Raw genomic sequence first — 23486 nt, 5'->3', positions numbered from 1 at the left:
CCCACACAAGCCTGCTGCTACGTGGCTTTTAGAACACAGCAAGGGGATACAGAAATTATCCCTCGCCTAAAATACAGTATATGTTTCAGAAAACATTGTAAAATATTCTTGACTAGCACAGTGCTAGATAAAGTTAATAAATATCAGTTATATTTTGGATTTCTGCCAGTCTGTGAAAAGAAAATCAGTAGAACCTTGCATATTTCTTTTCTTCCATATCTAGTCTTAGACTATAAAATGAATGGGAGAACAAACAAAAATTGATGTAGGAGTATGAGCAATACAATCGTAGGGATCCTGGTAGGCGTCTACTGCGATAAACTGCAGGCATTTGCAACTTCTCTCCAAGGGGAGCCCCTTCCTGTGAGACTAGGGAGGTTAGCCGGTATTACCCAAATTGACACAATTGACCTTTTGCACAATTGACCTAATTATAGTGGTCCTAATTGACCTTTACATAAAGTTTAGTTATTTCATATATATATTGGGTTGGTTTTGGATTATAAATAATAAGGGATTGGATGGGGGGGATGCAGGGGGTTTTGGATTGAGTGGGGAGTTGCGGGGGGTTTCCCCCCACATATATGTCCTAATTGACCTTCTAAATTAGGTCCATTCTCCCGAGGTCAAATGTGAAAATGTCAATTAGTATACAACCAGTGAGCCCACTCTGCAATACCCTCCCTAGGAGTAGAGGCAAGCGGGACCTCACCAGAAGAGACTCCCCTTTGGGGACAATAACTCCTTTTCCTGTGAATAACACCCTAAAGAGTCTTCCAATAGGTGTTTTGTGAAAGACAAATTTTAACCATCCCTTTAAGGGAAGAACTATTTTACTGAGAAGATGATGAATAATAAGATTAAAGGCTTCAAGAGGTCATGAGAGAGAGCAAGAAAGGAGAAGGTAAGCTGGGGAAGTCCACGGCTATCACCTCTGCAAGGGGACGAGACTGGAAACTCTGGAGAGCCGGCAAATTTCCAACAGGTTGATGAGCCAGAGTCATTGAGGTGGACGCATAGCACAGAAGAGAAAGCAGAGCAGTAAGCAGTGGCGTGGCCACAGAGAGCCAGTGGTGGACGGGAGGGTCCTAGCAAGCAGGCCGATAATGCTACGTGGATGAAACTGCATAACAAACCGGTAACTGAGATTACAAAAAGCTGTCAGGAAGGAGGAGAACAAGAACAAGAGGTCGGAAGAGGAAAAGGATATGGACAAGCGAAAGAGAAAAGCAAACTTAAACGAAACGGAAACCCAGTGACATCAACACCGAGAGAAGCAGGTAACCAGGAAAGCGGAAGACCAGGGGGGGGAGACGGTAAATCATGAATATTCATACTCGTCCCGGTCAGTATAATGAGAATATACCATTGAGAAGAAGAGATGTGAATGAAAACCGTGAAAATTCATACTCATCACCAGTGGAGTGGAAAGGAGAGACGTGAATGAGGATCCTTATCAGAATATTCACATTCATCACAGGCATCACAACCAGGAAGTAGCTTGAAGAATCAGAAGAGTAAAAGAGGATCGTTATCAGAGTACTCATACCCGTCACTGTCGAGAGAACGAAAGTGTGATGCAAAGGATAAGGTAAGAGAAGGAAAATAGTTATGAAACCATTCATACTTGTCTCAGTAAAGACGTTGAGTGTGTAATCCTAAAAGAGAAAGCATTGGGGGGGATAATCATAATAAGAGTAATCATACGCATCCCAGTCACAGCAGGGAAAGTATCACTATCCAAGGGAAGGAACCAGTAAGAGAAAGAAAACTCAAAAAGGGAATCTCAAACCATGGATAAACCTACGAAAATAGAATTAAGGAAGAAAGTAACAAAGAAATAATAGACTGACAAGAGAAGAGCTATTAGCACAGAGCCGAGAAAACCTCTTGTTGAGAAGAATCGAAAGAGTAAAGAAGTACTAAAATAACTGTGTGAACTATTTAAAGAAGTTACAAAGAACTATTTGAAGATCATCTATTAAAAATAACTTTGCAAGGAGCAAGGACCCTGGAGAAGGGAGACCTTCTCCGGTCCTTAGTTGTTCATACAGTGGTAGTGCTAGTTAGAGTAAGTTTGAGACACAGTGCAGATTCTTTTAAGACACTCACTGATTAGCACCTTAGTTAGCTTGTTAGGTAGGGAACCCCCCCCATAGAAGTAGAGATAGATAGGTGTTCACCTGTTTTCTTAATAAACACCTATTCAGAAAAGTCTAATAAGTGGGTACGTCTTCGGACCCGCCACACTTCCAAAGAAGCCAACCGTTAAAAGGAAAAAATGAAATCACTGCAAAGCGCACCATCGGCCAGGGTATTTTGGGCATCAGTCACTAAGACAAGACAATGTATGACTGATTCTGAGAGTTGGTAGGGACACAAACTAATTGCTTGAAACCAGGAAGTAACAGCACATGTAGCAACCAGGAGAAGAGCCTAGGTGATGATTTGTTGTGAAGATCTGTCATGTTTAAACATTAAAAAGGTGGAAAAAACAAGCTATGCAACTAAAATATGGGAATGAGCAGTAGAAATAAACGACATGGGTACAAACAAATGGCAGACGCAGAAGGGGGATATGGGTGGCAACATATTTTGAAATTCTTCTTTTCGCTTTGCAAATAATGCTCCTTTACACAGAGATGTAGTTAAGAGATCCGATTAGTCTGTAAGTAGGGGGGACTGATGTATTAGCACCACATTACAGCATTTGTTATTTGCTTGGGGATTCTTCCTTAATATACAGCACACAACCCTGGTAAACACCATCTCCGACTCCCAGCACAAATCCTCCTTTGATTTAAAACTACACAGGAAGCTCAACAGTCTTAAGTTTATGGCAGGGACTTTGTTACAGGACCTTTGGTGTATGAGTCTTCCCTTATAGCCATCTTAATTGCAATCCATCAAGCAATGGCCAATATCTGCTCACTGAATCGATGAAGTCAATACCAATAGATTAAATATTGCCAGAAAACACACTGGTGACCAAAAGGGGATAAGGGAAATTGATTTGGGGCACATAACCTATCAGATACAGTCACTTGCTGGAAACTGATTCATGACCAGTGAGCACTCCACGTTAAGGAGACACGATTAGCTGAAAGCTGACAACAGACCCGATCACATATCAATAATGCATGAGGGATGGGAAACTAGGTAGCCTACCTTTAACACGACACCTTTACCCCCTCTCCACCCTACCTTCACTACATCCACTTGAAACTCTATGGCCCATCCACATCAAAGCCCAAACACATATCTCAAGCCTCTCTTTACCTTATCCACACTATCTTTGCTACACTGTTGCCATACTCCATTACCCCCCCATCTTACCAGATTCAGCTAGCATCTTGACAGCACGGGCCTTTGCAAGCTCCAATGCTGTGACCCACCGCTGACGCTCCACCTCAGTGCTGGCCTTGAGGTGGTAAGTCTGTGCCCCACCATTGGAGATTATGAAGTTGCAGGAGTCCTCTACAGTGATGTTGGCAGTTGCAAGATTAATAGTGCCACGGCAGGTGTGGCGCATCTCTGCCTTTGACCTAGAGGGGAAACACAAGGAACATATTGTTGGCTGAGCAAGTAACATATTAAACAGAATTTTCCAAACTGTTAAATATTCTACACTTTTCTGACTAACATCCTATACTATACAGGAGGCTAAAGGGTTTAACAGTACTAAGAACCTTTCTACCACGCAAGAGTCTATTTCAGGGACAGCATCACTGAAGAAATTACATATAGTCAAAGAGGCCCCTCAAATAGGATAACAGCACATTTAGGTACCTGCACAACCTCATAGGCATAGCTTGCAAAAAAATCAACTTTAAATACAAACAGACACAAATCTAGTTAGTTGATTACTATGCTAAAATGTTTTAAACTAAACTGCACTAACCTTGGCATGGGTGCCAATAATTGAGTGAAAATGTGAGGCGTTTGACTAAATGCAAGGCCCTGCTTGAGATCTAGCAAGCTTCTGCAGAACAAAGGGCATCTCCGCTGAAAAGCATACCACGTAAGGCAAAAAGATATACATGTAACTCTTACTTTTACTGAGAACAAGAGTAAGTTATTAAGGCTGAATACTGAAATTCCTTTGAAACCCTATGGTTCAGCTGCAGATTTTTTAAACTGGAGCACCAATGAAATAAAATGCGATTAGTACAGCCTTGACTGCACAAATCAGGGACATGTTTTGCTGATCGGTAGAAAGGGCTACCTAACCCAAGAGCATGTTGATGCAAACAGCAAAGCTAGATCGAAGACTAGGTCAAATACCTTTAAAAACATTATGACCGATATAGCATTCCTTCTACAGATTTCTCATCTTCTGAAATAGCTCCAGGCACAGACTGGAAAGGTAAAACTTTCAGCCACCACAGCTCACCATAGCAGCTCTGCATCGACTCCATCAATGTGCTACCCGAAGCAGAGTCAAAGACAATCTTCAGATTACCTTCCATTAGCTGAAGGAGACTTTGGGTACGAGTAAAGACAGGCTAGCACTGCCTTTGGGCCAGTGTTGTGAGCTACCTGGAGACAGACAGGGATCAGATTAGCTGTCCTCCGCCCAGTTCAAACACTTCTGATCCAAGGATTGGAAAGCCTATTTTTACTGCCCAGATTTATTGACTTTTACCAATCCTCGTAGCCTTGGATCCACATTTATGTATGTGGCCAATTAAAGTCCAGAAAAAGGTGCAGCAGTGGAACTTGTAATAAGGAACTGAAAACAAAAAGGGAACCGATTCAATACCAGAAGCGAAGGACAAAAAGGAAGACAAAGGACATACAAAAACAAGGACAGAAGAAATACAAAACCTGCTGTTAGAACAAATCTATGTCCAATACTAGAACTTTTAGTATAACCTAAAGTGGAAGAAAATGTATTTGTAACCACTTGTAAAACGAAGTGCTGCAAAAATACCTGGATTGATAAAGAAAACCCCAGAGCAAAGGTGACAAGAGAATTAACGCAAAGCATCAGCCTGCAAGCAAATTAATTTGCCTAGACACACTTGAACTCCAAAACCCCAGCAAATGGAGTATTGACAATTCTGAGTACACTTAGGCAGAGTCTGCCAGTTTATATGGGCAGGCACACACCAGTCATTAGTGAGTCGAGTGCAGACACAATACTACCTCATCAATGTGGCCTTTGTATTGTTTGATCATGGAAAATAATGCAAGGACCAAAATTCACGATTCTAATTTAAACTTAACAGAATTCCAGACTGCTGTTAATTCCAGAATGTATCATGGAGGAATGTTGAACAACATGTACAGTGTAGGGGCATAACAGGCCAAAGACAAGACAGAACAGTACACTTGGAAGCACCGCCAAGTGATAGGCTTTGGAGAAGAGATTGCATGTCCTGACAAGATGTCGCCAAATCTATTGATATTGCCTGTGGAAGCCAGACACGTAGACAGTCAGTCGAACACAGGTACAAGACATTCAAAGCAAAATGAAGAGAAACTGGTAATGTACTCCTCCCATAAATCACAAGCACGTGCATGGTTCAGGTCTCCACTGAAAGCTAAACTATCTTTATTTTCTACTTGTGAAGAAAAGTATTAAAAAAAAAATAACAAAAGTACAAGCACGCACCCCACCCCTTTTTGGGCACAGGAAAATATGCATAGTACCAGTATAGATCCCATTGTTGCAGTAAAGAACACGGTCACCAACATGTTTGACTTCTGTGTGGTACGTTATGGTTCTCTCCAATGCAGATTGGGGAAGGCAAGCAAAAAGTGGCGAGAAAGTGCAGAGGACTGCTGCAGGAAGGGACGGTAGCCCTCAGACACAATCAAGAGAATACATATATTCAAGGTCATTTTTCTTGTCACAAAGCAGAGCAGAATTAACATAAGAAGACACCCCAAAATATAAAGTTAACCAAAAGGTTTATTAGGGGTATTTGCAAAGGTGGGCCAAAATAAGTAAAGAAAAAGCAAACTTTCCAAAACATGAGATAGTTCCTGCTCAAGTAGAACAGTCAAATGTTCAATCTACTTCTCACACCCGGATTGTGAGTGACTGCGCGTAGATCAAATGTGCACTGCACTTCTAGTCTCTTGGTCGGAGACTGCTCCTTTTCTTGAGATATGAAGAACAAATTACTTGCCTCTCAGAAATGTTCTTTCTGATGAATATTCCTCCCACAGATTGCTCATCTAGGATATCCCCATCCCAGCAAAGCTGTTCTCTGGAAACCTTTTCGCTGCCAGGGGGCACACAGTGTGGATCAGCCCGACACCTTTATGCACCCCGCGTCAGATAGGACGTTGAGGTCAGTATATATAGCGGTGCCATGCTCCATGACCTAAGTTCCACCCCCCCCCGCCCCAAGCACTCTGAAGCTGAGGGACGTAGAACTGATGGTGTACTTTCCTGCAAGAGGGGCAGTTAGGGAGGGCGATGAGAAAACAGTGGCATAGCCATCAGAAAGAACATTACCGAGAGGTCAGTAATTTGTTCTTCAAATGGATTCCTTCCTCCCACACATTCCTCATCTAGGATAGACAACCAAAGCAGTATGTAAACCTGGAGGAGGGAGAATACAAGACCACCACCTAAACTAGAAAAGGTCTGGAGGACTGCCCTACCAAACCGGGCATCCTAGCCCACAAGGGAATCCGAGCAGTAATGCGTAGCAAACATGTGCAAAGATACTCAAGTTGCGGCCTGGCAAATATCCAGGACAGGGCAGAAGTGGATGGCACTCCTCTGGTAGAATGAGCTCCGAGACCCTCAAGCACATCCTTCCCAGTCAGAGTGTAGCATTCTGAAATGCAGAGAATGATCCATCTGGACAGGGTCGGTTAGGTCACAGCCCTGCCAGCACAAGGACCAGCGTAGCCAACAAAAAGCTGTTAATCTTACCTAGTTTCTCTAGTACAAGACGCATAGAACTTAAGGGCCTGTACAAGGTCCAGCCGATGGAATCGTTCCTCTGCCTAGGAAGGGGGAGGAAAAAAACCAGGAAGATGGATTTTCTGTGATAGGATTTCCATCTTCGGCAGAAACGAGGGTCTGACTCTCAATGTCACCTTCTCTTTGGAAGAATGAGCAATCTAATAGAACAGGAATGAATGGGCCCAAATGTACCGCCCATAAGAAACGTTAAAACTAAATTCAAATTCCATGCCAGAACCACTAACTGACGGGGAGAAACTGGTTACACAAGTCTTGTAGGAACTGCATAACAGTGTGGATTGTGAACAACTTTCCTTGTTCTGGGGGACTATTGAACACTGAAATAGCAGCGAGGTAACCCCAGGTCTGTCTGGTAGCAAGGAAAGCAGACAATCCAACACAGAGGATAGAGGAAAGGATAAAAGATCCAGGTCCCTCTCGCGGCACCAAATTAAAAAGAAACGCTACATGTAGGCATAAATAGATTTTGTTGCGTGCCTCTGAGCTAAAAGGAGCAACCATGATGTCATCCAACATGTCACACTCCTTGTATCTCTGCCTCTCAGTGGCAAAACATGAAGGTTCAGGCTGCTGAGGTTCGGGCAGAGGACCTGCTCATCTAATTAGGAGAGCAAGTCTACTCTCCTCTGGAGTCGCCAGGGAAGGCAGATGAACATGTTCTGCAACTCCAGATAGCACGTTCTCCGGGCCCAGTCTGGGGTGTTCAGGATAACTGTTGTTCTGAACTAAAACTAGCAGAATGACCAGAAAAGCCTAAAGGAGGTTAAAAGGCCACTCTACCCTCAGCGAATCTCCCAGAGCTCCCGGATGAGGAAATTCCCTGGAGCAGAACAACTCCCACTTCCTGTTGACAAAAGAGATCCACTTGAGGAGTACCCGAACAGCTCCCACTCGTGGTAAAACAAGTCACACAGGTTTTGCGCCCTGTGGCACGGCAGGGATGGTGGCAGCAGCAATGCCACCCCTATGGGCACCCATTCCCTTACCTCTCAGGAAGTGGCTTCCTCTTTCCAGGACAGACTGACCACGGGCCTCTTGGGGAAAAGGCTGTGTGGGGGCATTAAACACCCTACTCAGACGATGGTGGTGCCCCAAGGATTTTGCTGTCAATTTTGAAGCCTAGACCTTCTGGAGGGCATCGTCAGCCCTAGCCCTAGCACCAAAACGGTTGTTGCTGTCGAAGGGCATGTTCAACTATCTGGCTTGGACGTCGGCTACCAACCCCAATGTCGTCGACCAGGAGTGACGCCTGAACAATGTGCTGGTCGCCAAGGACCTAGCCACACAGTCTGCTGTGTCTAGCCCCAATTGCAGTATTTGGCATAGAGCCTCCTTGCCACCAGAAACCAGGGAGTGCAAACCATCCCTCACTCTGGGATGTGCTTGGCTGCATTAGCCACCGCCGTCCAAAGGCTCAAGGATAACACTGCCATGCGCAAGAGGGATTCACGGCCCGCAGTACCAGACTGCCCGATGTGAAAACCTTCTTGCCCCAATGCGCCAAACATCTTTTACTTTCCCGCTAGCCATAGCGGCCTGGACCACCAAGATCTCAGCTGACCATTGTGAGGCGAGAAAGGCTGTGGACTGACGGGGCAGAACAGTGTTTCTTTGCCAGGTCTCTGTCCACCGCTGACACAGAGGCAGGCTTCCCAAATGCCTCCAGTACTGGTGCTTCCAGAACACATATAAGGGCAGGAGCTGCTTCTTCTCAGTAAAAGCAACACCTGAATGTCACAAAGTTCATAGTGAACTTTGACCTTGGATGGCGCAGACCATCACAGATTACTGGCTACCTTAGCCAACAAGTGCTGAACATGGCTTGGGGCTTTCCTGGTACGTGTGCTGGTAAGAAATCCATCTCTGCTCTGGTGTTGAGATCGCTGGCTCCTTGCAGGTCATCAGTCAGTGTCAGCACATACTTCTCTATAAAACCCCTCTGGGTAATTACTCACTTCCCTAGAGCACATAGGTACAGCCCAAAAGGGACCTGGTCGCCCTCAGTCATAGATGGGGCGTATTCCCGCAGTATCCATGGCCCCGCCAACTATGCTGGTGCCATGGTGCCCAAAAAGCTGGGCCCGTCGGTGCAAGAAGCCTCTGCTGCTTTTTGGTGCAGGCCCGAGCCCTCAGGCATGCAGTTAGTGATCCCCCGAGGATACCGTACTGGTCGCAACAGAGGCAGTGGGACCCTGCATTGCCGAAGCAGACGTCACCTGTGCCACAGGCGCCGAGCTCGGAACTGCCTGCGCCTTGACTAAGATGTCCAAAATCTTCAGGCGGAAACTCTCCCATTCCTATGGCATGGAGGATTGGGTCACAAAAGGAACCCCTTTGCAGCTCAAGCGAATCCCTGGAGCGGTGGATCTTCTTCAAAGAGGAAGACTAATGTCGGTGCAGGCACTAACTCAGAGCGGGACCTCTTCCAACCCTTCATCCTCTTTTTCTCCTTTTCCTTTAGCTACCCCTTCTTTGAAACTCTTATCCACACCATGAAGTCTCGACTGAGATCACACAGCCTCACACTTCGCCTTGTGGACAAAGGTGACTAATCTTTGCAGCCCTCTCCCGTAGGGACTTTGGGTGCTTGGACCGGCACAACCCGCATTCCTAGTTTCTTGGTCCTCACCCACGCAGTATAAACAGATCTGGTGTGGATCCGCAATCCACACACAGCTTAGATCCTGATGCCTTTGATGGAGTAGGCATGGCAGAGAAAAATATTTAGCTGCACAAACCTGTTACAGACTAACAGAGTGCTCAGAAAAATTGAACTGAGGTCATGGGGCACAGCGCCGCTATATATGTTATGTTACTTGCCATTTATATAGCACCTTATGTATCGTTGGTATGATCTCAAAGCGCTGGTAGGTTGAATGCCCTTGGGAACTGTAGTTCAAGTCAGTAGAGAGAAAGTGTGGTATGGAGCGTGGGTGCACCGGATGCGTGTGCAGCTGGTGTGGCTGTTGGATGAAAGCTGCTTTCTAGCGATAGGTGTGGTGCTGATGAAATGTGTTCAGTCTGGTGGGGGGGGGTCACCTAGACTGGGTTCTGGCTGCGTTAGGCCTGAGAAACGCCTAAAATAGCCGGAATGTGCTAATCTAGCTGTGTTTTATTAGGGTGATGAGGTGTTTGTGGGGTCGTGTTCATATGAGAACGGATACAGATGCCTAAGGGGATACTGGTACATGGCATATATAGGCGATACAGGTATTGGGTAGCATCAAAACTCAAAGTGAGACAATTAGGGCTTACTCAATGATATTTGGGCACGCTGTCAAGATGTGAAACTCAACACAGTGAAACAATTGGGGTACCTTCAGTGATATTTGGGAGCACTATCTAGAAGTGAGACTCAACACAGTGGAAACAGATAGGGTACACTCAATGCTATTTGGGTACACGGTCTAGATGTTAAGCTTGGGACAGTGAAATAGTTGTGGTGCACTCAATGATATCCCTTGCTCAATGTTGTTGGGCACATTTTCTAAAATCAGATTTTAACACAGTAACGCTATTTGGCATACTTTCTAAGTTCAACCTTAACACAGTGACGCTATTATGGCACCCTCAGTGATGTTTGGAGTACCTTCTACTTTAAATGCTATTTGGGCAACTATCAAGCTGTGAAACCCAGCACTGGGGAACAATTGGGGTACATTCAGTGATATTTGGGCTCACTATCTAGAAGTGAGACTCAACTCGGTTGAAACAGTTAGGGTACACTCGGTGCTATTTGGGTACACAATCTAGATGTGAAACTCAACACAGTGAAATAGTTGGGTACACTCAATGATATCCTTTGCTCAATGTTGTTGGGCACACTTTCTAAAATCAGATTTTAACACAGTGACGCTATTAGGCACACTCGAAGGAAGCACAGTCTAGCTGCAAGGTTCAATATAGTGATGCTATTAGGGTACGAATAACCGTTTGACCTTAATATGTGACTGCATGATGTAACAGTAAATCTTTTAAGTTTTCTAAGTAAGAGTGCTAGGGCTTTCTGGCGTAAAAGTAATGCTTCAATCCCCACCCTTGCCACGCTTACTTTTTGGTTGGTGCTGGTTGATGGCCCTTGGCCTTAGGGCCCTTAGCTGCAGGGCTGAATGGGCAGAGGGCTGCCCTGGAAGCATCAGCTAACTCTTGGAGACGGGGACTTGCAGGCCAATGAGAGCAGGGGGGGCGGGGCGGGAGGGATGGGGAAACGAAGAGGGCACAGGCTGCAATGGGGTTTGCTAAGGGCCTCGGGCCTGTACACATTTTCCAAAAAGGCCACCAAAAGAGGGGCAACACTCACTGTGCTCCAGTTCTCAAAAAAGAAAAAAATTCTATTACTAATATACTCACTGATGAGGCCCAACAAGGCTGAAACACGTGTATGGTACTCTTGTTCAGAGAGGAATTGCCATAGCATTTCGGTGTTGGACTACCCATGCGGGCGGGACAAAGACTGATATGCAAATGGATATTTCCCATCTGTGAAAGGTATAGTGAGCAAAAAGCGTGTGCTGCAAACTCATCTCGGAACAGGTTATCATGGCATGTTCTTTCTGGAGAGGAGCGCCTGCTACCTTTTTTTAACTAATATACTGGTGCCAACGTCATATCTGGCACTGGGCGCATAGAGGCGGATGGAGCAGAAGCAGAGCCATGTCCCCTGGTGGCGGAAAAGGTCCCAGCGAAGAGCTGCGCTGGGATAGTGATATAATAGATGGGGAATCCATGGGAGTAAAGAAACCATTAGAAGGGCCCTGTTAAACATCCTCTCCTCGTCGACTCAGAGACTCACTGTTTGTTGGATCTCTGGGTCTACATACTTCCACATGTCGGACTTGGAAAAGGCGGTTGATGGGGCTGGGTAATCTCTTGCCAAGCACCAAAGCTTACACCACAAGGCTGACCCTCTGCTTTCTTACCCGTTACCATTCCCAGAGGACCGACTAGATCACCCAAGGGCTCCACCTTTACTTGTTGAAGGACAACCAATCTCTAACATAAGAGGGGATCATCTTCACCTCCTGAGAACCCATCACTACAAAATGTCAACCCCTTCCCCTTGTCCCTGACTCTCCCTTTCCCCCTTGCCTCTCCCCCCATTGCCCACCTAGCTCTCTCTAGTCACCTCCCCCATCCTCTCTATGCGTCTCTCCCCCTCTTTCTTGTTCCCACCCTCCCCCATTGCCAGTCTCTGTGCCTGTCTGTCTCTCCCCCTTTCTTGTTCCAGCCCTCCTCCCCACCCCCATTGCCTGTCTGTGGCCGTGTCTCTCCCCTTCTTACTTGTTCCCACACTCCCCCCATCGCCCGTCTGTCTCACCCTCCAACATACTCCTAGATGTTCTTCATCTTTTCAATGTTTTTTCAAAACACCCTTTATCCCGTGTAGCTCCTCTTCCCTTCACCTGCCTCCCCCTCCCTTCACTCCGCTCTCTGGCCTCCTTCAGTACTACCATTGCCAACTCTGGCCACCCACACTACCCCAAAACATCCTCTTCCTTTTATCAAGGCCTAACGCTGGGATGTCCAGATTCTGAGTGGGACACCACTCTCTGGAGCCAGAACAAACCAGCTGTGTGTTGCTACCTTCACCTGATTGTGATTGGTGTCTGTAGCAGCTCATCACAAACCAAGCAGATTTCGGGCTGGTCACTGTTTTGATTCTCCCATCCATGGTCAGAACACAGCAGAGCAAAACACCCTTGCACACTCATGTAAGACATTAGCTGCTGAAATGTTTCTGTTATAAACGGAGTCTACTCAAAGTCAACATTAGCCTGCAACTGGGTTATCCTGAAAAATAAGTAAGGAACCACTGAAACAACCTTGCATCACTGTCTATATTGCAAGCAAGCCAAGAAGCAAATGAACATAGGGGTTTAAGCAACCTGTCAAGCTATACGGTATCCAGTGCTATAGCTGGTGAAAGCATGGCGGGTGACTCAAACTATTTTATTTTCAAAGGGCACTATACAAACACTTACCCCAAATATTCTAGGACTGGAGTTAGTTTATATAATTGCATCAGTCCTAAAATCGATGTGATGGGCGTTTAGTGCCTTTAAACATTTTTTATTTTTAAAGTCACCCTCAATGTTTTCACCAGCGATGATATCACTGGTAACCAGCTATACTTGAGAAACTCAATGGCCCACTTTATGGGTAGATATTTAAGCTTTGATAATGCATAGTTCTCACTGAGAAAACTTGATTGCTCTATAAAGAGGATTGCTCAGCTCGAACATATCGAAGCCCTATCCTCAAGGCACTGGTTTGCAAAATTAATGACTGGTTGAAATCTGACAAGATAAGGTAGAGAGAGATGGCAGATTGGACCTGTAACAATCTTGAAGGTCATCTCTAAAATGAGTTAGTCCATGCATTCTTGTTGGGTATTTAGGTTTTAATTAAAAGGTCCACAACAGTTGAAACATTAGGCATAGACTTCTTGTAGCTTGATGACCCCCAGGAAAGCTCAGAAATCCTTATTGGTACTCGAATAATGACCCTTACGAACAGCTTCTACATTGGCTTTCTGCAGTTACACAGACCTTTTCCACAGTGAGGTGGCTTAGCCCCACACTCAAGAACTCTGAAGAAAAAAAGAAAACTAGAACAAGACTGAAGAAAACATTACAAGCAGTAAAATAAAGCAGTATATCAAAAAGATAGGACTTTACAAGAAGGCAATATTAAATAAAACCACAACACAATGAGAAACCCTACATCATGCAACAAAACACCCACTGCAACTCAAAATGTGACATTTCACCAACCACTTACAAATTAAAGTCTAAAACATCAGCAAGCTATGCATGCAACACGGGCTGATGGAATTATTTAAAATGTTTCCAAATCACAACACTTACAACCCCAAAGCTCGACCAATTCAACTCAATCACAAAAGTGGATTTAAAAAACTGGTAAAAGGAAGTAGCTCCCCATGCGACCTCTGCCCTGGGACATCTACTAAGATCCTTGTGAAAGAAAGCCCTGCACTCGATTTCACAAACGATTAACTTCAGTATAAATAGGAATAGTTGCAAGATCCTTCACAACTGATTATCGTCAACCACTCCCCAAAAATACCACCCGAAACAGATGATCCCAAAACACAGAGCTATTTCAAACAAACCTTACCCCAGCTAAAATCCTAGAAAGCTATATATACACAGAGCTAAATCCTAGAGCACATAAGAGCCAATGACATAGTAGATCCCAGTCAAATAGTACTACTATAGACCAATGAGAGGAACAAAGTATGTATTCAATTTGTGACGACCTTAAAATTAAAGCACACTACCACCACTTCAACCCTTATACTCATGGATTTGTCTGCAGCTTCTGACATGGTCTATCAGGTTCCTTACTCAGGAGGTTGAAATAGGTTGAATTACACAACACTATGATGGATTAAGTCTTTCCTCGAGGATAAAACAGAAATCACCTGGCTGTGTCCTTTCAGATCCAACTCTCGGAACAGCCTATGGTGTCTTGCAAGGACCAAGCCGATCACCCCTCCTTTTTAATATCTCCATGGCCCCACATTTCGGGAAAACACTCGCCTACTACAACTATGCAGACAAGTCATCTTCAAAATGTGAACAGCAGCAATGAGACCAACTTCCCCCCCCCACCCTTACTAACAGCCTCGCACAGGTGAGCACTTGAATGCCAGGACAAAAAAAAATAATAAAAGACCCGTTGTCGCACCACACTCTTGTACTACAGTAAACTGTAGCTAGCCAAAAACCTCAACTGTAATCAAATGTAATCTCGCCCGTGTAGCTGAGAGGGCAGGAGCCCTTTCACTCTCTTCATAAACAAGGAAGACCGTGCTTCATCTGCTTCAACAACCGTTGTATGCTGCCTCCCATAGAAACTACGATGACTATTCACCCTTATAACATGGTGAGCCAGTGCTTTTGAAATGACATGCACTGTATACCTCATCTACCAACAAGGCTACCTCACCATCGACATGCTGTGAAGTCATCTGCGACCTCTTGCTGCATCAAGATTGTATCTACGTGCTGCTCCGAGTGCGAACCGCACACCTTTGTCTTCTGCTGCCGCCTGATTCAGTAATGGTCAGTGCATTCTCGGGCCCATAACGGGGCTGTTGACGCGTTGCATAGCAACGGAGCGCCTACTTTTGCCCAATCCAGACCACCGGAAGGCGGAAGCCGGCCCTGCGAAGAAGGCCGAGAAAAAGACCTTGTCTGCGCTGTCGCCGAGTGGCCGCGCATATACCTGTTGGGACTTAATATCTACCATCACAACACCACTAGAACCTTAGTAAGCTGTGCTAATCCCCTATTACGCTGTATTAGCCAGACGCATAAACCTATCGTACACAGCTCCATTACCGTCTAGCTGCCCTAGGGTTCTATCAACCCCCACGATTCCCAAGTGACCTCTGCCGGCAAACACGGATGATTACGACGGACTTACTTGCTACCGGCATACTCATACCCCAGCAACCCGTTCATACTCCAAGGAACTGTCCATATATCAAAGAGACACCCTATTGCCACCGCGCCAGCTGTCAGATTGAGCACCTCCGATCGTGGCTGACGGTGAGTCCGGCCCTCATGCACATTTAATCCTGTCAATTGTTGTCTGCACAAGTCATTCACCTCTGCCATAATCGCCCTGCAGCACATAGAACTGCACTCATCATTGTCATTGCAGCCCTAAATGTTTGCATACTGCCTTTGCCTCTCCTTATTACTACCATAAGCATTTAAGTCTGCATTACCGGTATGAGATTTGCATGTGCCGCATTACCGGTATGAGAATTGCATGTGCCGCTCTTTGCTATTGCCACTGTGTCCTAATGATCTGCCATGACTGGTTATCTCCTACTCATATCGTGATTATGTTTCTTGCACTGTGAGCTTCACTCATGACTCATTGCATACCTACGATAATTGTAACTTACCCACGGGAACCATATCATTTCCGCTGCCTATAGCATGCTATTCTAAATGACTTGGTTGTATCAATAGGCTCCGGCAGTGTTGTACGCGACCTTGCAATACTGTTGGCCTATTCTTTAAAATATTAGTTTGTCACTTTACCCTGATCTCGCCTCCCACCTAGACCCACGGTATCAAATGCCGGGCAGACACTGCCTTACTATTTAATACAAGACTTTGTTATCTAGCATCAGCACGGATACCCAGTTTTGACCCCCCCTGCCCAGACCTAGCCATATCCAAAAACCGCTCACACACACACACACACTACCCTACCGTGCATAGAGCTGTTCTGAGGCCCATGTGCCATGAAATCAGCACAGCATGAACACCCAATAGAATTATTGCATTATACTACCCGATCATCAGTTATGCAACAACTAACCATGCCCACTGACTACACCAACTGCCCCAAAGCAGCGCAGCCGCTCCCAACGCTTCTCAGTGTAAGCTTAGTAGCCACCCTGCTTTCTCAAGTCGCAGCGTCAAATATTGCCATGATGATAGACTCTTCAAATACCTTAATCGCAGACCCATACTGCAAGCCTAGTCTGTCATTCTCCATGCCCACGACACTACCAGGCCATGACTCCATAACACCAACGCAGTTTTTGCCACCATTAACCTACCAACTTCACCATGCCTCTATACCCAGCAGCAGTAGGGAAATCTTCTCACCTGCCTTATGGATACTACGGTACGCCTCCAGATCAACTCCGAATCAACCATGTACTTTAGGCTCCAGAAATCTGAGATTAGGCTCTAGACTAAACTCACTACATCACACCGCCTCCAAACCCCAATATACACAAAAAACATCTACCATCAAAACCCTGAAACTAGACCAACCGGCATACGGATCACGGAGGCAAAGATCTAGCACCTCTCAAGTGCTCACCACCACACCTACCATCTCAGCCTCCTCTAAGCCCACATTCTCCAATAGCATAACCAAGACGTCACAAAAGATTCACACCAACAAGACACCCAGCATCCTGAAAGGCTCTGTCTACCAAACCTAATATAGCTATCAAAGGTGCCATTATTAATGCTAGGTCCCTAACAGCCCATGCTTTAGATGTGGCAGACCTTATCACCACCAATCAACTAGACTTCCTGGCTATCACAGACCTGGCTGCACGCTGCAGCAGGACCAACCTTGGCCTTAGCCATTCCTGACAAATATACTACCTTGAGACATGACGGAGAACTCTCCAAAGGAGGTTGGGATAGCCATCATCTGCAAAACCAACCTTGGCGTCAGAATCCTCACGCACCTCCCTTTCCCCTCTGCCGAACTCCTTACAGTAAAAAAAAAAACCCTATCGGCCTCCCGCTCCCTGAAGATTCATCTTATCTACAGACCTCCTGGTCCCACATCCTCTTTCGAGGATGATGTGCAACAACTCCTTACCACAGATACCAAACCAGGCTCACAAATCCCACTCCTCAGAGATTTCAATCTGGGCTTCCTCGATCCTAAAGACAGCTCAGCCTTGTTGTTAGCTAACTCAATAACTGATCTAGGATTCGCCCACCGCATTAAGAAACCTACATACAACAATGGAAGAATCCTCGACTGGATGGCTGACCTTAATTGCAAAACCAACATCCTCGACAATGCACCATGTGCTTGGTCTGATCACCATGTGATCACATTTACTACACAGTCCTGCCCTCCGGCCTCCCCAAACAATCGCATTGCTCCTCCTGCCCCAACTATAAACAATACAAACATTACCCCTGAAAACCTGATACCACTATCACAACCTCTCCTAAACTATTCCAATACTAACACAAACCCCTCCGCCTTTGTGGACCTCGACAACCACACAATGCACCAGGCCATAGATACCTTAGCTCCTCTGAAACTTCGCAATAACTGGTTCACTGCGGACCTCAAAATTCTACTTGATAACAAAAGGAAGGTGGAACTGGCTTGAAAAATCAACCTTCCCACAACCTCCAGAAATGCGTTCTTAAATACTGCCAAGGTATAGAAGACAGCTATCCTACAAACAAAAAGTGAAATATAGAACATAATCTAAAACGCTAAATCGAGCTCTAAAGAACTCTTTAAGATACTCCGCGAACCACCCATCCCCCCTTCTGAGTCTTGCGCAAAAAACAAGGAATGGTGCACCAAGATTCAAGACGCCTTACTTGATAAAATCTAAGTCACAATCAAAGATTGAACTGAAAAAAAAAAAACTCAGCCTCAACGCCGACCCAAGACCTCCCAAAACCCTGAGCCACACAGAGATACCCAACAACCCTTTCAAATGTTTTCCACTATCCATCGCCGAATTGGAAAACATTAGCACTAGCCTAAAACCTTCTCGCTGTCAAGGCGATGTTTGACCTGCGACTGTCATTAAAGACTCAGCTAAAGAACTGGCTCCGCCATCAAGAGCCTTTATCAACTCCTCCTTTAAAACCAATACTGTCCCTACTAATCTGAAAGATGCTTGGGTACTCCCTCTCCTAAAAAAAAAAACAGCCTTGACCCCCAACTTCCCTACAAACTATAGGCCTATCACTACAGTGCCTTTCCTTCTGAAAATTATTGATAGGGCAGCCTATCTCCAAACTCAGACCTACTTAGAAGCCAATAACCTCTTAGGACTACGGCAATCAGGTTTCCGGCCTAGACCTGGCACAGAAACAGTTTCAATAGACCCAAAGACACAAATTGATGAGCAAATAGATAAAGGAAACATAACTACTCCTCCTTGATCTATCCGCTGCTTTCGATTTGGTTAGTCATGAAGTCCTCTGCAACCATCTTGCTTCCGCAGCCTACTTTTCAAAAGAAGCCATTGAGTGGACCCAATCCTCTTTAGAAAACACAACAATGAGTCTTTTCAACTCTCCCCTCTGCAAATCCAGCCCCACTGACCTGCAGAGTGCCACAAGGCTCTTGAATGTCACCAACACTTTATAACATATTTACTACACCTTTATTTGATGATCTGGACTTTTTGGGTGTCACCTACACTAATTATGCAGATGACACCCAAATCCTCATCCCAATCTCTGGCAATCATGACACTGACTCTAAACTTCTAAATAAAATGTACCTCATCATTCAGGCATGGATGGCTACACATGGCCTCTGCCTTAATGATGAGAAGACGGAACTCCTAACAGGCTCACAATTCAAACTCAACACCTCCTTCAACTTCTTCTGTATTGATGGCATCAACATCCCACTTTCCAAAGTAGTCAAGACTCTAGGCGTCTATCTCGACTCCTCATTAACACTAACCAACCAAGGGAACGCTGTAGCCTCCTCTACAGCTTACACCTGTAAATAAATAAATGCCTGTAGACCTTTCCTTTCCACCTCAAGTCGCTCCACCATAGCTAGGGCACTGGTACTTTCCAAATTGGATTACTGCAACGCCCTCCATCTCGAAACCAGCAAAAGAAACCTAAATAAACTTCAGGTCATCCAAAATAACGCTGTTAGAGCTGCCTTCAATATACCTTGCTCCCACCACATGGGAAAAGGGGAGTGGTATGAGCTTATAAATATCCTACTGGGTAGGATGGGGAAAATATGTTATAGGAAGGGGTACAGGGTCTCACCACTTCCACTCCCTGAAGAACCCGCCACCCCCTCCATCCAGGTGATCCTCCCGCACTAGTCCACCCCCAGGAACTAGATCCAATAGTGATGGCCGTGTCCTGGACACCTGGACGACAGATCCCTGGGGACTAGTGGGTGAGACACCTTCAGGTTTCTTACACTAGGTGTGAACATTTCCCCTGTTCTGAGCGAAATACTAGGACTGAATTACACCCCAGTCCTACTGAAAAACAACGAGATTTTTACAGGTGGGACTCGCTCCTGCTGTCCCTTTCTGGGAGGATAAACGCCTTCAAAATGAACTCTCTACCGAAATTAACTTATCTGGCCATGATGCTCCCCTTTACCCTGACGAGTCATCGGTTTAAAGAACTGGACGCTTACATCTCTAAATATGTCTGGAGGGGAAAGAAAGCGCGGCTCTGGCTTGAAATCCTTCAGGCCTCTAAAACCGGATGGTGGACTAGCGTCATCGGCATGGAGAACATACTACCAGGCCACGTAGGTGTGCTGGGTCAAACGTTGGCTTAATGCCACAGACCAGACCAGCTGGAAAGCAATGGGGTTATCCATACTGGTGCTGCTCTCACCATCTGAGACCCTGGCTATACCCCCAAACATACTGCCTGACTAGATTAAAAAGCACCCGCAATAGGGCCGACGCTCTCGCAATGGCACCGACTATGGGCGGTACTAAGCTTTTGATTTGGGTGACACCAGCCTGGATCAGTGTCAGAGCGCTACCGTCATACGGGCTAGATCATAAGTTGCACCCCAACCAAGATGTAGCGTGCCAACAGGTCAGGGTGATAGATCTATAAAAGGACCACTACCCACTTAATTTCTCAGAGGGGAGGCGGCTGCTCATGCTGGGGGAGTCAGAGTGGCTCCAATATAGGACACCATTATCAGTGATCCGCAAACACCTCAGAACAATCCCTTTTGGCTACACCGACATCGGGCAAAATCGAGAGGGAGCAGAATACAACAGCATACCCACTCCTGCATAATTTCTGCACAATATGAGCCCCCAACAATGTGGAATGTAACCACATTTTAGCGCCTCAGTAGTCCGGTGATCTGGGGACGGTTTGACCCAGGCGACCTATGAGGCCATACTCATGTGGCAAACATTACTTACCAAGCTGTGCTCCTTGGAAAACAGTACCCTTAAGCATCTTGCTAGGCTTGAACAGACGACATGTTCTGGGAACTAGCTGAACCATATATGTAAACCTTCAGCATCTTACACAGCTATGAACCAGAAGGGAATACTCACCACTCTGGGTATATACAAGCAAGGGCAGGCGAGGGTTGTGTGATGACAAACCAAGTCAAAGGGAGCACAAAACACAAAAACACAGGGTAGGAGATCCATGGGCAATAAGGTGGGGCGAACGAGGCCTAAGTATCACTTGGGAATGGTATGTGATGGCTATATACAGCGACTATTATATGCTGGAGAATAATCAATACAACGCTTCCCACGTCACATTTGGTACATATGGGAAATTAGAAGAGGAATGGATGTGGGTGTTGGGTGGGGTTTAGATATTACATTGTGAATTAACTGTCTGCTGTTTCATGTGCCAATCCTATGTAACAGGCTGTACCAGTTTGAAATTGAATAAACAGATTGAAGAAAAAAAAAAAAGAACAAAAAAAAAGAAACAAAAAAAAAGACCAACAGCATATACCTCAGCAAAAAATTCAAAGCATACAGAAAACATTGACAAGACTAGTGTTCCGATTCAAAAGGAGGTAAAATCTCCAGCACGAAGAACTCTCCACAAAAACAACAAAAAAACAAGTAGACACTCCCGCTTCAAAGCCTGCTACATTGCCCGCAAAGTCTTCTGGACTATGGAGACGAATTAATCTTCATGGGTGTTGAACAATCATTGCACTGTACAATTATCATCCAACACCAATAAGGGATTCTAAGAAGACAATGTTTTTCGATTTTTTATTTATTGGTGATTTATAAGGAGTCAACTGCCATCACAAGGCCACTTTGAAACACCCTCTGAGATAGAGGGAAAAGATTAAGGACAACTAATCATTTGAAGATCTATGGAAAATTCTTATCAGGTAAGTGCAGAAGACAAATCAGCAGTGTAATCAGCTAACATGGTGTATATAGTTGTCAAGTGTTTAAAAGTATGAGGAAAGAACAGAGGACAAGTCAACAGTGCAATTTAAAATTTGCATAGGATATTCCAGTATTAACAGAAAGACGTGAGGAGGCAGGTGATGAGTTGTTTTAGGAAGGGAAACATGGAGGCAACATACCATTTAATATATATATGGGAAACCTTTCAGATTTAAGGTGGGCAGATTCTCCTCAGAGCTCAACTATTGGGGAGAGCATTCCAAGTAAGGGCACCTGCTGTGTACAAGGAATTTCCTACCAGGTCTGTCTTTTTTTTAAGTTCAAAACCACCAACTATCTGGAGTAGAAAGACCTCAAGGACCTTTGTGTAGCATGCTTCCTAGACTTGGTAATGTGGTATCTAGGCCGAGATTCTCCAGAATGTATGTGTCATTCTGCCGAGGGTTTTTAATTCAATTTAGATTGGTGTGGGAGCTGGTGCAGGGCAACAAGGGCATGTAAAATATGGCCACTTAGTTTACTTCCCAGTACCAATTGTAAGGAATCAGGAGTAAGATGTGGACACAGGGGTGTCATGATGATTGGCAAAGATAGTTATTAACCAAAGTAAAAGGGGGGTTGGAGAAAATACTCGCCATAACTCTAAGAGGCGTTTCCTGCCTCAGCAAAACTAAATGGTGTGTGTCAGGAAGTCCAAAGTAAAATTGACTAACTTGGTAAATCACAATATACTTTGCCAACACCTCGCCCCAGCTGCACACTTCTCAACCAAAGCCATAAAATGGATAGAACCTTTCTTGTCCTACTGCATAATTAGTGTTCTTAACCACTGCGGCAGCCACCCAGTCTCAGTTACCTGTGGAGTGCCCCAAGGCTCCTGCGTCTCACCAACACTATACAACATCTTCACCAAACTCCTTTTCGACCCCCTAGACAAACTGGATGTCACATACACCAATTACATGGATGACACCCAAATACTCATACCCGTCACTGGCAATTATGACACTGACGCCAACGTACTCTGCGCAATATACCAAACCATTCAAGCCTGGATGGCCCAACACGAGCTTTGCCTAAATGACAAAAAAACGGAACTACTCCTCATTGGCACTCAATCTCGGCTAAATACCCTGACACTTATAAATCCTTTACCATTGATAGAAACATTATCACTGTAGCCAAAGAGGTAAAAAAGGAGTATATCTAGACTCCTCGCTCTCCCCAACGAGGCAGGTAAACACATCGGCTTCAGCTGCAGCTTTCGCCTGTACACCATTCCTCACCACTGACAACTATCACCCTCGCCAGAGCCCTCATACTATCTAGGATTGACTAATGAAATCCCTCTTTGCAGGATCTAATTTGCGCAATATTAACAAATTGCAAATCATCGATAACCATGCTGTAAGAGCTGTACTCAACATCCCTAAAAAGATTACAACTCATCAACTAGACAAAATATCCACTGGCTCCCGGTCCGGGAACGCATTACATTCAAAACCTTATCTCTGACCCACAAATGCCTAACAAACAGCGCCCGATCCATCTAGCTAGCCAAATCTCCAAGGCCCAATCCAATAGACCTACCAGATCAGCATACATGTGCCTTCTAGCCATCCTTAGATACAGGTGTGATGCTGGAAATGCATTGGAGGGACAGGGCCTCCCTGTCCTTGTCCTGTATTCCTTTTTCATTTGTGTTCTGTGTTGTTTCTGTCTGCCCAGGAGTCCATCTGGGACTCCTGGCAGTGCAGCTCTTCCCGTTTTCTGGTTTGGTGTACAAACACATGGGATACCCTTATGGCACCCATGGGTGGGGGTGCAACCCTGTGCCCCTAGTGTATGTTTCTG

At 45.3% G+C, this 23486-nt stretch overlaps 1 protein-coding gene across 1 annotated transcript in view; it reads right to left on the bottom strand.

Annotated features, from left to right (window-relative positions):
• The window catches only part of OSBP (oxysterol binding protein), a 1428945-nt gene that overhangs the window by 1287051 nt on the left and 118408 nt on the right, over positions 1-23486 (bottom strand). Inside the window, exon 2 of the mRNA XM_069628826.1 lies at positions 3337-3545. Within this exon, the coding sequence (XP_069484927.1) occupies positions 3337-3545 (209 nt within the window). The remainder of the gene's footprint in view (positions 1-3336; positions 3546-23486) is intronic.

The sequence above is a fragment of the Ambystoma mexicanum genome, chromosome 12, assembly GCF_040938575.1.
Source record: "Ambystoma mexicanum isolate Mex_15411 chromosome 12, UKY_AmexF1_1, whole genome shotgun sequence".
Taxonomy (NCBI): Eukaryota; Metazoa; Chordata; class Amphibia; order Caudata; family Ambystomatidae; genus Ambystoma; species Ambystoma mexicanum.
This window is presented reverse-complemented; position numbering and strand designations above follow the sequence as displayed.